Source organism: Xenopus laevis, chromosome 3L (genome assembly GCF_017654675.1).
Source record: "Xenopus laevis strain J_2021 chromosome 3L, Xenopus_laevis_v10.1, whole genome shotgun sequence".
Classification (NCBI taxonomy): Eukaryota; Metazoa; Chordata; class Amphibia; order Anura; family Pipidae; genus Xenopus; species Xenopus laevis.
In genome coordinates this window covers 48,985,427-49,001,101 of record NC_054375.1, presented here as the reverse complement: position 1 = coordinate 49,001,101, position 15,675 = coordinate 48,985,427, and the positions used below count along the sequence as shown (strand labels likewise).

The 15,675-nt window shown below is 41.3% G+C and overlaps 1 protein-coding gene across 1 annotated transcript in view; it reads right to left on the bottom strand.

The window, feature by feature from the left end:
• Nucleotides 1-3,975: 3,975 nt before the first annotated feature.
• ubtd2.L (ubiquitin domain containing 2 L homeolog) overlaps nucleotides 3,976-15,675 on the bottom strand; it is a 63,231-nt gene continuing 51,531 nt past the window's right edge. The window contains exon 3 of the mRNA XM_018252159.2: nucleotides 3,976-4,741. Coding sequence (XP_018107648.1) covers nucleotides 4,344-4,741 — 398 coding nt within the window. The 3' untranslated portion in view covers nucleotides 3,976-4,343. The remainder of the gene's footprint in view (nucleotides 4,742-15,675) is intronic.

The following is a 15,675-nucleotide window of genomic DNA, read 5'->3' as shown; positions in this document are numbered from 1 at the left end:
TACTGTAATGCAGGTTGACAGCCAAGATCTACCAAAAATATAGAATTGAGGCAAAAATGTATTTCTCAACAGCAGAACAATCTTAAATACAAAACAGAAATGGAAATGAATCATCAAGTGAGTGGCCCAATCAGTGCCAGATAGCAGTAGCAAATATCCTTGAGGCCAGATATCCACGGCTGATTCATAATTAGCGCCCTCGGCTAACCACACCCTCGCCCCGCATGCGTGCGCACCATTAAAAAAGGGGAGGGCAATGAAGAGGAAATGGACAGAGAGGATGGGGAACAAAGGGACAGAGGGGAGGGACATAGCGGCGAGCAACAGAGGGGGTCAGCGAGAGCTGCAGAGGGGAGTGAATCTGGACTAGGTGTAGGCAGAAGAATCTTGAAGAGGCACCTGCCCAGCGCCCCCAACATTGTTGCAACCTAGACAGGTGCCTCTTTGCCTACCCCTAGTTCCGGCCCTGATTAGCATCACTCTATCTTCAAGACCGAGACCACAACGCATTCCTCATGAGTGCACTTTCTTCTATGCGAGGTGGATCGCTCGTTTGAATTAACACAGCAGTGCCCGCCCTCCTTTAAGCTTCAACAATCTGGAACCACTAATAGAGGTTTCTATAGTAACAAGGGTTGCCACCTGTCAGGTTTTGACTCGGACAGCCCGGTTTTCAGAAGGGATGCCCAGGTTTTCCAAAGTCGCCTCACTAGGATAGTTTGGGAGACTTCGAAAAACGAAGCGGCACGTATGCCATCGCACCTGCGATTCGCGTTCTTACCAGAGGAAAGGAATTTCGGGGTGATTAGTCGTCCAGCAGAAGTGAAGATTTGACGCTTGGCGACTAATCTCCCTGTGTGCCACCACCCTTAAAAGGTCTCCATCTAGATCAGTCTAAAGCTGATTCATACGAACTTTGACCTGCTTATTAGGTGAGGTTGTCAAATGAGTGGATCTTTGAAGAATTTGGCATCCTGGGTGTGAGCCCAATTAAGCCGTCACACATACCCTCCCGAGTCCTGCTGTCTATACACAAGATAATGTGTACAAGTGGGGAGGAAGTGGTGACTGAAGATGAAGCTTGTGTATTAGTGCTCAAAAACTGCTCATGAATTATATAAATGTCAAACCCTGAGGCATTTAAAGTGGTCTTCCCCTCAGCCTTCAAACCTGGGTCCACGGGCCACAAGAAGCAGCCTAAGGTGGTGGGGCAGATGTGACCCTTGTGCAACCACTTGGACAGTACAAAGTTAATTACCCCTTTAACCCCCCCAGCAGTAAGTGAGTCAGCCTAAATGTATTTAGAGAGAGACATCAACATAACTGTAGAATTACTATGATACCAAACCAGAATGATGGGAATGGGTTGGTCTAATATACAGTATGCATGGAATGGGGCATTTCTGGTGTTTCAGTTAGTTAAAGGACATTTAATGCAGAGTGCTATTCTAAAAACTCCTGGAATTTACATTATTTAAGAGATGATTTCAAGATATGAAAAATGTATACAGCTCATATACGTGGGTGTCCATAGAAATTTTCAAGGAGGTGCACGGTCCTCAACCGAAAGCGTCCTGTTTTTCAAGACGAAGCCTGTATATCGATTCTATTAGGTAAAACTAGGTTTGTAGGTAATTCTTTCACAGGTATGGCATCCTTTATCTGGAAACCTGTAATCCAAGAAGTTTTGAATGAAAGGAAGGCTATCTCCCATAGACTACATTTTAATCAAATAATTTAAAAAAAAATTTAATAAAAAAAAATACCTTGTACTCGATCCAAACTAAGATATACAGTAATTAATCCTTAGTAGAGTCAAAACAAGCCTATTGGGTTTAATTAATGTTGAAATGATTTTTTTTAGCAGACTTGAGGCATGGAGTTCCATTACTGTGGATGCCTGTGCTCATATACAGTAGAACCTCATTTCACATTTTTTCAGGGGACCATGTGCAGAAATGGTGTAAAATCAAGGAAAACCTAAAATCAGGGAAAAGTATTATGTATTGATTAAAGAACATGTGACTAGCTGTTCCTCCACTGACACTGAACACCACCAGCTCTGATTGCACAGAATGCACTTGTTCTTTACAAGAGATAAAGAAATCATGGCTAAATCCATTAAACCCACCCTCCAATCCTTTCAAATGGGACACTCCATGAAGAAGAAGGGAGCATGCTCACAGCATACACAAACGATTCCAAGGCGGTGGCCAAGAGCATGGCTGTACAAAATAGTAAACAGAAACGATATTTGGGTGGAAATTATTGTGGAAGTTTGGGCGGCAGAGGTTTAGCAGACAAAATTGTAAAATATGGGAAAAGCAATGTAGAAAACTGGGGGAAACACCCTCTGAAATGCAATGTGATTGGTGGGACTATAAAAAACGTGGAAAATGCAGAAAAACCTAAAATCCAGGGAAGCAATTCAGGGTTTGACAGCGCCACCTGCTGGTCTATTTCAAGACTGTGATCCAATGGACAGAATGTGCCAAAAGAAAGAAAAAGAACTGTTGCTTTGCTCAGGAAATAGATCAGAAACCTCATATAACTTTTCTAAAGTCTCTCCAGAGCAACATTAAAGCAGTTCTCTTTCTCACCAGCGTTTATGGGTCACAGGCAGCCCCGATGCCACCCATCATCTGCTCAGCGCTTACCTCTTTGGCATCCAAACAGGTAAAAGGGAGCACATTACTAGTGCAGAGATCACTATTGTGCCAGAATTTCCATTTTATAAAAGGAAATTCAGCTCTAAATGTTATCAGAGGGTGGCTCTGCTTTTTCTTTCTACTGACACATTCCCCCATCCAGATCACATAAAAATTACCAGCAGGTGGTGCTGTCGGCACTAAATTCATGAAAGCAGTGCATATTCTTCTTGAAATCATCAAATAAGCAACATTTATACATTTCCTTTAACATTACACAGAAATTTAAGTGTAAAGGACTATATATGTGCGTTACTAATAACACACATTCTTGTTTCTGTAGGGATACTGTTTATCTCAGCTGAAACCATCTGAATAAACTATAACATATTGTGCAGCAGACCTAGTGATCATAGACATAGTCCCAAATGCTGTGGCCTATGAAATAGGAATCTATCCACAGCAGAAGGAATATTCTATGCATACGGTGTTGTTTACTGTTGGACATATTAATCAACACAAATTTGAACCTGGGCAGAAATCCAAGGCAATAAACCAGATTTTTGCTTTAATAGTGGAACATGTAGCTGGCTATCACTGATTGGTTGCTATGGGTAACTCCCTAAGTACAAATATATCTGATATTTATCAGTAATTCACAAGTGACGTGTACCTTCCAGGAAAACCCTTAAGCCTGAGAGAAACCCTGTAAACAGCTACCGTAGTCAGTTGAATACAACTAGATAATGATCCAGGACTTCAAACTTGTCACAGGAGGTCACTCACATGCTCAGTGGGCTCTGAGCAGCTGTTGAGAAGCTAAGCTTAGGTGTTGTTGCAAATTATCAAGCAGAAAATGAGGTTTGTTTGTAATATAAGCTGATGCTACAAGGCTATGTAGTAAATATCTGTATTAATTACTAATTTATATTGTGACTTTCTATTCTATTTGTACTGTATATTGTGAGTGGGTCCTTTAGCTCAGTAAGTGACAGCAGCACAGAGCATGTGCAGTGAATCAGCAGAAAAGAAGATGTGGAGCTACTGGGGCATCTTTTGAGAGACAGATCTTTACTGCTAAAGGGTTGTGGTTGCTTTGGGCTGTTACAGAAGTCCAAAACATAATGTACAGCATTTCTAATATACATATATGGTTAAGCTTTAGTTCTCCTTTAAATCTGAATACTAGAGACCCTTATGATCATTTTTATATTTTCTACCCAAAAACCAAGTGGATTATGCCTTTTGTGAATATAAAGAGAGATCTAAACCCTGATTGTGCCATTATAAGAATGATGACAAAGCTTCATTTTAGATATTTTTTTTCTTTTAAAAGTGCAATGCTAAATGCTCAACATACAGTTCAACAAGATAAAAAAAAAGATCATTTTTCCAGATAATAAAAAGTCTTTAGTTGCTGTATTATGAAACACACTTTTTTTTTTTTTTTTAATCTCCCCCATGACCTCAGTGGAAGGCCTGGCTCTTCCTTCTGTAGTCGAATGTGCACTAAATCCAATATGGAATCCTATGGCAGCCCAAGGGCCTGCTCTGCCAGCTCAAGACATAGAACCGTTTTTACCTTTAAAAAACTTGGGGGAGGGAGGAAAAAGAAGGTTACAGTATGCGTATAAACAAGGAGTGACGGAAGGAAGGAGTAAGGGTTAAGAGAACGCTGTGGGTATCTAGGGGGGCTCAGTTCTCTACCGGTGTGGGATTTGGAACAGGCTGGCTCACTATAACTTGTACTACAAAGTCTTTGGGTATTTTTAATTCCTCCAGTCTCATTTTGTCTGTCAGTGGCCGGCCAGAAAAGAACCAGCGCTGGCTGGCAGGCTCCACCCCTTCAGTGGTGTGAAGGCGGCGCTTCATGTGATACACGGTGTCCGTGCTGCGCACCATAAGCCTGAGGTCCTTTCCTGTGGAGAGGCGCAGTCGTAGCTGACATTCATGGCCAGAGTTTGGGGGTTGCTCAGGGATATCCAGAGTCTCTGTGTCACTCTTTTCTTCTATCATGTTGATTGGTGGCACAAGGCAGTAAACAGGAAGCTGGTAGCGGTTTCCCAGTTCGTCGTAGCACTCTGTAAGGGCACCTTTGGGGGAGAAAAAAAAAAAAAAAGAGAACGCTATTAGAAATATTTATTTTGAGGAATATTTGGGTACAAAAAAGGTTGCCACATTTTTCAGGAAATGTTATCTATGCTTAATATGATTCATCCTTTAACCTTTTCCTGGAGAGATTTGGCAAAAGCTACATGCACCCGTATTCCCAGTATTTGTTATATGGGTCATTGCAGTTTTCTGTTTTCTATCATTCCTATGGGGCAGGTCACACTGCCATCCATAACACCGGCTGGGAGTTGCGTAAATGTGGAGTGGACATAATTGCTCCATACAGAAGAAACTAGTTGAACATTGATATTTGCTCTTATAGGTGCAGACCCTCAGGGCAGAATGTATATAGAAATGTATATAGAAATGCATATAGAAATGCATATGAAGCCTCACACAAGTAAAAAGCTGTAGCTAGCTTTGCACACTGCTAAGAAAGGATCCTCATGGAACGTAGCATATGATTTCCACTGCCTGTGATCATCAGCCAATATCAAGTCATTCTGAAAAGGCTTCTCAGTGGCTTCTCTATAATCATTGCTTTTTTTTTGTCTTATTTTATAGAATAGTAGCTGGCTACTAACAATAGAACAGGGATCCCCAACCTTTTGAACCCGTGAGCAACATTCAGAATTGAAAGGAGTTGGGGAGCAACACAAGCATGAAAAATGTTCTTGGGGTGTGATTGGCCATTTGGTAGCCCCTATGTGGATTGTCAACCTACATTGAGGCTCTGTTTGGAATTACACCTGGTTTTTATACAACCAAAATTTGCCTCCAAGTCTGGAATTCAAAAATAAGCACCTGCTTTGAGGCCACTGGGAGCAACATCCAACATGTTGCTCACAAGCTACTGGTTGGGGATCACTGCTATAGAATATCTTCCAGAGTGAGAGCTCATTAGCTGAACAGCACCCCCTAGTGCATTACATCTAATAAGCACCTGTATAAGCAGATTGCAAGTAGCCTACTACAAGGCATAGCAGCAGCTCAGTGGGGGAATGCAGGATTAAAATCAGTATTGGAATGCCTGCAGTGATACCAAGAGTTAGTTCTACACTGTGACTGAGGCAATAGCTGCCCATAATATTGCTCATAACAAATAAGCCCATAGGCGACATTAGGGTTCTGCAGTGGTGAACCATATCTTATACTCTAACTTGCCCTATACTTCACTCCCACTATGTACTCTAGCTACAGGTCTCTTTCAGTTGCAAAAGGGGGTCTACAGTCTAACACGATGGGAAATGTTCCACCCAAAACCTTAGTCTATTTCAATGGTAATCCCAGGAGCAAATCCCCTGCTAGAATATCCTTACAAAATCATAGAGCAAGGGGCACCAGTAGCTCGTGAGCAACATGATGCTCTCCAACCCCTTGGATGTTGCTCCCAGTAGCCTCAAAGCAGGGGCTTATTTTTGAATTCCAGACTTGGAGGCAAATTTTGGTTGTATAAAAACCAGGTTCTAACAGGATGGGAAATGTTCCACCCAAAACCTTAGTCGATTTCAATGGTAATCCCAGGAGCAAATCCCCTGCTAGAATATCCTTACAAAATCATAAAGCAAGGGGCACCAGTTGGGTGCATGAGTTAATCGTTGCACTTTTTCACTGAACAGATAGTAATCCAATTTACACTGCCTTAGCCAAATCTCCAAATGCCTGGTCAGCAGTTTGTGAGAGGTGCCTTTATTAAAACATGGCCCTCAATGCTTAACATATAGCCGCCATACTGCCTGCTTTCCCATGTACATATGGAGAAACCTAAAATACAACACATTTTATTTATACCATTCCTTCCCTGGGGCAAACTGGAAAGCCATGATAGTTTTACTTCCTTTGGGCCAACTAAGAGTTAGGCAGGTTTCATGTAGACATGAAGGTTGAAAATGATGGACTTGTATCCTTTTACATCCCGAGTTATTATGTTGCCTTGTGCAGGCATGCATTGTCTACAGTATTTCCACTTCTTTCTCACTATTAAAACAAAATAGCGGAAGAAGCTGATTAACAGACCCACGGGGAAGAATAGAGGGGCATCATGGAAAATAGAGTCTTGGCTGGAGCAAAACTATCTTCTGCTACAGTATTTCAAGGGTCGGACCCAGCCAAGCTGAAAGGGACAATAGCTTTCAAAAAGAAATAACATTTGCAAATAACGTTAAACCCGCTGAAAATGATTCATGAATGTATATTGGAAAGTTGCTTAGAATGGCATTTTTTTTTTTTGGGGGGGGGGGATATTTTGGTTGACACCTCCTTTAAAGGAACAGTAACACAAAAAAATTAAAGTGTTTTAAAGTAACGAAAATATCGTGTAGTGTTGTCCTGCACTGGTAACACTGATCTGTTTGCTTCAGAAACACTACTATTGTTTATATAAACAAGCTGCAGTGTAGCAATGGCAGAAATTGAAAAAAGGCTATATGGATGAATAGTGGATAACAGATAACACCATTATGTTCTACAGAGCTTATCTGCTGTGTAACCTGAGTCTTTTCTCCTTTGAATGGCTGCCCCCATTGCTACACAGCAGCTTATTTATATAAACAATAGTAGTGTTTCTGAAGCAAACACATGAGTTTTACTAGTGCAGGGCAACACTGCATTATATTCTTTATTACTTTAAGGGTCAGGACACACAGGCAGAATTGGGGAGATTAGTCGCCCAGCCACAAATCTCCTCTTTTTTGGGGCGACTAATCTCCCTGAACTGCCTCCTGCCGGCTAAAATGTAAATTGCCGGCGGAATGGCATTCGGATCAGTTCGTTTACCGAAGTCGCCTGACGAGGAAACCGTGCGACTTTGGAAAACGAATTGCTCCAAATGCCATCCCACCGGCGATTTACATTTTAGCAGTTGGGAAGGCAGTTCGGAGAGATGTCACCCCGAAAAAGAGGAGATTTGTCGTCGGGCTACTAATCCTTCCGAATCTGCCCTGACCCTTAAAACACTTTTATTTTTTTAAGTTACTGTTCTTTTAAGGCAAATAAAGAATGTACTCACAGAAATGCCCATCACAGATAAGAAAGACCGAAACCACTGTATGGGAAATAAGAAGCGTAACACTATCCCGCAAAAACCAAAATACTCCCCCTTGGTTAAAATATAAAAGTGATTTTTATTTCATACTTGTAATTGAATACTGAAGCCTCAACAGGATGACTTGAGAGAATAACTCCTGGGGGCGGCAAAATATGCAAAAGTAGATTTTTTTGCTGGGGAGCGCATTTTAGGGTCCCCAGATGCATTCTAGATATAAAATTTTGTATGGAATTTTTTATTATGCTAGAACCAGAAACCCATTACCACTGGTGGTAATTCTAGCAAAACATACTTTGAAACCGTGATTCTGAGGAAGTGAGTCGCTGTGGTTTCGGGTTACCCATCTCAAGGCAAACAAACGAACCAAAAATCGAAAAAATCCGATAACAGCGTGGCGCGTTATTTCGATTACCGAAACCGCGCAAGGTATTGGCGAAGAAAAAAAATATTTTTTATTTGGAATTTCGAAGTTTTGAAGGTGGGTAATCGAAGGTCTCATCGAGGGGAACAATTTGACACCTGACTCACCGTATCGCCGTATATGGTGCGCTAGCTATGGGCGTTGTTAGGACGCAAAACTGCGCGTTTTTGGTAACCTCTTAGTATATGATAGGGAATTACTCCAAAACCACTTCCTCTACACACTTCAAATTTGCTGTGGTTGTTCATGAATATTCCCTGGAATAGTATTTCAACAAAGCCAGCTAATCACTGGTTCATAGCAATTCCTTTGGTTGCCTGCAGATGGCACTCACAAGTTAAGCAGATGTCTCTTGCTCATCTGGCCAGGAGCTCAGAACACAAGCACTCTGATGTGCCCGGTGACTCTCAGCTGCTCCCCATTAACAATGCAAGACTATTGCTCAGCCTTTATTGGTGTCAGCTGGTGCTGTTCTGCGCATAGCGAGCAGACATGGAAGGGAATGGTTTGCGGTTACTGGCGATTCTTCTGTGCAAGTCCCGTGACCTCATCCTCCATGGCAGAAACAAGCACTAATAATACGTTCTGGTGATCAGGTTCCTCTATGGAGAAGTTACAACGTGAAACCCGGCCAATGTAAAAACCTGAGTACATGGAAAGGAATAAGTATTAACCGATCAAGATTTAGTCCCTGTAACACCACAAAACAGAATTGCACCCGAGGGGGAAACGCTATAACCCACATTAGCTAAGCAATCAATTGCTACACTATGTACTGAAGTCAAGCCAACCCAATGGTCTGGAACAGTACCACCCAACGGTCATCTGATACTGCAAGCAGCTGGCCTTTTAGCTCTCATAAGGAAAAGAAAGAAGGGACTCATTAAAGTAGGCACAGCCGGCAGATGTGTCACATGGGTTAAAGGAACAGTTCAATGTGAAAATAAAAATTGGGTAAATAGATAGGCTGTGCAAAATAAAAAATGATTCTAATATAGTTCGTTAGCCAAAAAATAAGTAATATAAAGGCTAGAGGGACTGGGAATCTAACCTTATAGCCAGAGCACTACCTCCTGCTTTTAAGCTCTCTAACACTGAGTTAGTCAGCGACTTGAAGGGGGGGCCACGTGGGACATAACTGCTCAGTGAGTTTGCAATTGACCCTCAGCATTCAGCTCAGATTCAAAAGCAACAGATATGACCTATGTGCCTCCCCCCCTCAAGTTACTGATTGGTTACTGCCTGGTAACCAATCAGTGGAAACCAAGAGAGCTACAAAACAGGAAGTAGTGTTCTGGCTATTATGTTACACATCCACTCACTCCAGCCTTTATACATTACATTTTTGGCTAACTAACTATATTAGGAAATTTTTTTATTTTGCACAGCCTATTTACCTAGTTTTTATTTTTACACTGAACAATTCCTTCCTTCAAAGGACTATTTTATGCAATAGGTTCTAATGCAACATTATAGATAATTATAGTTTTGCCTTCAATGACTAACCTAGTACAAATTTGTGCCAGTGTTCCACAACCAAACAGCTCTGATACAGTAGTGTGCAGTTAGAAGCATGAAAGCAAATATCCCATACGTTGCTATGGGTTGCTTCACTGGTTGAGCCAAAATAAATGACAGTTGCTTATGCACGGGTGCCTTTAGCTGTCATGCTTCTCTGAGCACAACTGAACCGCACTACAGGAATACGCCTCTGACATGTACGGCTCTGTGCCCACAGCAGGCAGCAGCACATACAGTTATGTCCATAAATATTAGGACTGAGACAACTTTTTTTCTAATTTTGGTTCTGTACATTACCACAATGAATTTTAAATGAAAGCACTCAGATGAAGTTGAACTGCAGACTTTCAGCTTCAATTCAGTGCGTTGAACAAAAAAATTGCATAAAAATGTGAGGAACTAAACACAATCACTTCATTTCAGGGGCTCAAACGTAATTGGACAAATTAAAAAACTGAAAATAAAATGTTCATTTCTAATACTTGATTGAAACCCCTTAGCTGGCAATGACAGCCTGAAGTCTTGAACTCATGGACATCACCAGATTCTGGGTTTCCTCCTATTTAATGCTCTGTCAGGCCTTTACTGCAGTGGCTTTCAGTTGCTGTTTGTTTGTGAGCCTTTCTGTCCAAAGTTTAGTCTTCAACAAGTGAAATGCATGCTCAATTGGGTTCAGATCAGGTGATTGACTTGGCCATTCAAGAATATTCCACTTCTTTGCTTTAAAAAACTCCTGGGTTGCTTTGGCTGTATGTTTTGGGTCATTGTCCATCTGTATTATGAAACACCTCCAATCAATTTGACTGCATTTAGCTGGATTTGAGCAGACACTGGGGGTCATTTATCAACACTGGGCAAATTTGCCCATGGGCAGTAACCAATGGCAACCAATTAGATTGCTGCATTCATTGTCCTACTTGCAGCTGGCTTCAAAAAGCTAATCACTGATTGGTTGCTATAGGTAACTGCCCATGGGCAAATTTGCCCAGTGTTGATAAATGAGCCCCAGTTGTCTCCAAACAGCTCAGAATTCATTCGGCTGCTTCTGTCCTGTGTCACATCATGGATAAACACTGGCAGCTATGCACGCCCAAGCCATCACACTGCCTCCGACATGTTTTATAGAGATGTGGTATGCTTTGGATCATGAGCTGTTCCACGCCTTCTCCATACTTTTTTCTTGCCATCATTCTGGTAGAGGTTGATCTTGGTTTGTTTTTCCAGAACTGTGCTGGCTTTTTTAGATTTTTTTTTTAACAAAGTCCAATCTAGCCTTTCTATTCTTGATGCTTATAAGTGGCTTGCACCTTGCAGTGCACCCTCTGTATTTACTTTCATGCAGTTTTCTCTTTACGGTAGACTTGGCTATCAATATGCCTATCTCATGGAGAGTATTGTGAAAGGGTTTCTCTTCACCATGGAAATGATTCTGCAATCATCAACCACTGTTGTCTTCCGTGGACATACAGGTCTGTTTGTGTTGCTGAGTTCACCAGTGCTTTTTTTTCTGCAGGAATGCATTGTTTATAACTTAAAGAGACACCCATAATATTTTGGGTGTCTTTCCTAGTAGTGTGGTAACTTGAGGCTAAAGCCCTGCTCCAAAAACTAATAAGCTACACTCTGGCTGGCAGAGTTCTATCTCTTAACATGAAAAATTAAAAAACACAGAAAGAGCAAAAGAATGATCTTCCACACAAATGACTTTTTAGGCCATACCTGGTTTGATAAAGGCCCAGGGGGTGTTAAATTTTGCCTTTTGTACATGTCTATGGGCTGAATAAACACATTCTACCCATTTTTTTTCTTACTGCAAAAACAGCCATTTTTAGAAAATCAAAAAAAATTCTCTTACAGTATCATCACAGCTAACATTTGGGACAGTGACTTTTCCTAGGAAAAATCATAGGTGCAAAAATAGTTAATAATGTGTATCCAATAGGCCATGAGAAATATATTTGGGGGCCCACTGTTTCTAAGGGGCATACTTGAACACTTCATGAATACATTAAAGTAAAGCAATCCACAACATGTCAACTGATTTGTATTTGACCCATGCTATAAGTGTGTATTTGTATAGAGTCCATACACAGACAGGGCCGGAACTAGGGGTAGGCAGAAGAGGCAGCTGCCTAGGGTGCAACGACAGGGGGCACTGGGCAGGTACCTCAAACTGTCTTCTGCCTACCCCTAGGCCATTATCCCAGCATTCTTTGGTTTCCCACCCTCCACCGCTCTCTCCCCCTCCCCTCTATCGATCTGCCCCTTTCCCCTCCCCTTCGTCGTGCTCACCTCTTTCCCCGCTCTCTCTCCGTCCTGCACATGCGAAAGTTGTGGTTCATCTGGGGCGTGCGCGTACACGAGCGGGGAGTCCGACCGGGTTGTCTAGGGCGCCCGGCCGGCTTGGCCCAGCCCTGCACACAGGGGCCGCTATCAACTAGCTGATTTTAGCCCTACCGTGGGCAGTAACCTCGAGGTTCTTTGCTGAAATCCGTTGAGTCTGTTCGCGTCAAAGCTGATTCAATGCTTATGAATGTGGAAAAGAGAGGCGGTTACTGCCTACGATACGGCTAAAATCAGCCAACATATTTCCGCTAGCTGATTTCAGCCTCTGTGTGACCGTAGATTTAGGCGTTCAAGCTATTAACTACCGACTCTTTGGGGGTCATTTATCAAAGGTTGAATTTTAGAGCTATTAACTTTTTTAGACCTCGAATAAACTCACAACTTGAATGGTTTCTAATTTACAAAAATACCTAAATGTAAAAAACTCAAATCAGTGAATTCAAGTTAAGAAACCCAAACAAAACCCCTCTAATTGATCACGTTTTCAGTGGATAAAAAACTCAAGCCTCCCAAATTGATAGAGTTTTTGAGCGAAACCCACCAAAAAAAAAACCTCAAACATCATACAGGCTATTAGCATCTTCAAATGGTTCAAGGGACCTCTGCCATTGACTCCAACATGACCTTGACAGGTTTTATGTGGTGTAGTCTTGCATTCGAGATATTTCCAGGTTTGGGGTAAAATACATCTTGATAAATTGGTGTTTTTTTCTCCAATAATACCCTTGAAAAGTTGAATTTCTCATGGAAAAAACAACTGGAGCTTTGATAACTAACCCCCTTTATGTTCTACTCATGGTTCTATCTGTGTAGTGTCCACAACTGATCTCCATTTGTGTGAGGAACATTGTAGTATCACATTCCATAAATTAAATAAATGTATTGTGCTTCTTACAGAAAAAAAGTGCTGATCAATGTCTTTTAGCTTGGTAAGATACTCGGGGGCTTTCTGAGGGCAATTATTGAGGAAACCTTGTTTCCAGTAATATATATACCTATAATCAAAGGGGAGCTATCTTTCAATCACGCACTGGGGAAGATCTGAAATCTTCATGGAGTCATTTTCTGCTATTTAAACTTAAAACAAACCCTTTGATAGAGCGAAACGAGCAGCACTGTAAACGACTTGTGGTTAGTTCATGTGGAGAGAACAAAATACACCTTTTCACGGGAAAACAGACATCCTGCAAAAAAAAATATGGCTTGAGGAACAGTGTCACCATGGGTCATACAGAATAGCAGGGAGTGAATTCAGGCAAAACTACAAAGCAATGCAGCACACAGAACTTTGCCTGTAACTAAAGCAGACTCTGACAATGCAGGCAAATTCATCCACTTACCACAATGACATACATTTCCTGAGGAAGATATTGTTTTCAAGATCACTGAAGTTTGTATTCTCGGACTATTTACATTCAGTAGAAACATTTAACATATTTATATTATTTTTGTTACATTAAATGGGCAGTACATCCTCTGTTTCAACATAAGCTGAATGAATAAGGCCACAGATAATTCAGTCATGTCAATGTCATGTTTTTCAACAAAATCTTGTCAACACATTCTTTTGGGAGTTTCCTTAAAGAACCAAAACTCCAGGTCCTTGAAAGCATGTCCAACTTTAAAGGAGAAGGAAAGGCTAAAATTAAGTAAGCTTTATCAGAAAGGTCTATATAAATACACCAGTAAACCCTCAAAGTAATGCTGCTCTGAGTCCTCAGCACAGCATTTCTTTCCTTCTGTTGTGTACACATGGGCTTCTGTATCAGACTTCCTGTTTTCAGCATAAATCTCAAGGGCTAGGGCTTAAGCATGCTCAGTTTGTTCCTCTCCCTCCTGCTGTAATCTGATCCCAGAGCTATAAGTAAGCAGGGAGTGACTCAGGCTGGAAGTGATGTCACACCAAGCTAATATGGCAGCTGCTATCCTAAACAAACAGTTTCTAGAACTATTTACACAGGTATGGTAAAGCATTCTACAGAATAATTATAGCTCTTGTACTATTGTGGCTAATCTATTGGCAATAAACTGCTTCAGTAGCTTTCCTTCTCCTTGAACATAGTGGCAAATGACTGGTAATACTATGGCTTTTGCCTTTACAGTGAATCTGTACTGGGAAGACTGACCCATACTGCAACATAGATGTTGGGCCATAATCCAAGAAATAACACAATCCATTCATTCTGATGTGCTTATATACTAAAATCAGAAAACTATTAGCGCTACATGTTAAGAGTAACAAAGGTCCAGGGCCAGATGGTATTCATCCCAGGGTAATTAGCGAGCTTAGCTCTGTGATTGCCAAACCTCTTTACTTAATTTTTCAGGATTCATTGAGATCTGGCATTGTGCCGAGAGACTGGCGAATTGCTAATGTGGTGCCTCTATTCAAAAAAGGATCCCGTTCTCAGCCTCAAAACTATAGGCCAGTTAGTCTGACGTCAGTATTAGGAAAGCTTTTCGAAGGGTTAATAAAGGATAAGATACTGGACTTCATAGCAAATCATAATACTATGAGTTTGTGCCAGCATGGTTTTATGCGTAATAGATCTTGCCAGACTAACTTAATTTCTTTTTACGAGAATGTAAGTAGAGACCTCGATTCTGGGATGGCAGTGGATGTGATTTACTTAGACTTTGCTAAAGCATTTGATACAGTGCCACACAAAAGGTTACTGGTTAAATTAAGGAATGTTGGCCTGGAACATAGTATTTGTACCTGGATAGAGAACTGGCTAAAAGATAGACTACAAAGAGTGGTGGTAAATGGAACATTTTCTAATTGGACCAGTGTTGTTAGTGGAGTACCGCAGGGCTCTGTACTAGGTCCCTTGCTTTTCAACTTGTTTATTAATGACCTGGAGGTGGGCATTGAAAGTACTGTTTCTATTTTTGCAGAGGATACTAAATTGTGCAGAACTATAGGTTCCATGCAGGATGCTGCCACTTTGCAAAGTGATCTGTCTAAACTGGAAAACTGGGCAGCAAACTGGAAAATGAGGTTCAATGTTGATAAATGCAAGGTTATGCACTTTGGCAAAAATAATATAAATGCAAGTTATACACTAAATGGCAATGTGTTGGGAGTTTCCTTAAATGAAAAGGATCTAGGGGTCTTTGTAGATAACACGTTGTCTAATTCTGGGCAGTGTCATTCTGTGGCTACTAAAGCAAATAAAGTTCTGTCTTGCATAAAAAAGGGCATTAACTCAAGGGATGAAAACATAATTATGCCTCTTTATAGGTCCCTGGTAAGGCCTCATCTGGAGTATGCAGTGCAGTTTTGGACTCCAGTCCTTAAGAGGGATATAAATGAGCTGGAGAGAGTGCAGAGACTAAGTGCAACGAAATTGGTTAGAGGGACGGAAGACTTAAATTATGAGGGTAGACTGTCAAGGTTGGGGTTGTTTTCTCTGGAAAAAAGGCGCTTGCGAGGGGACATGATTACACTTTACAAGTACATTAGAGGACATTATAGACAAATGGCAGGGGACCTTTTTACCCATAAAGTGGATCACCGTACCAGAGGCCACCCCTTTAGACTAGAAGAAAAGAACTTTCATTTGAAGCAACGTAGAGGG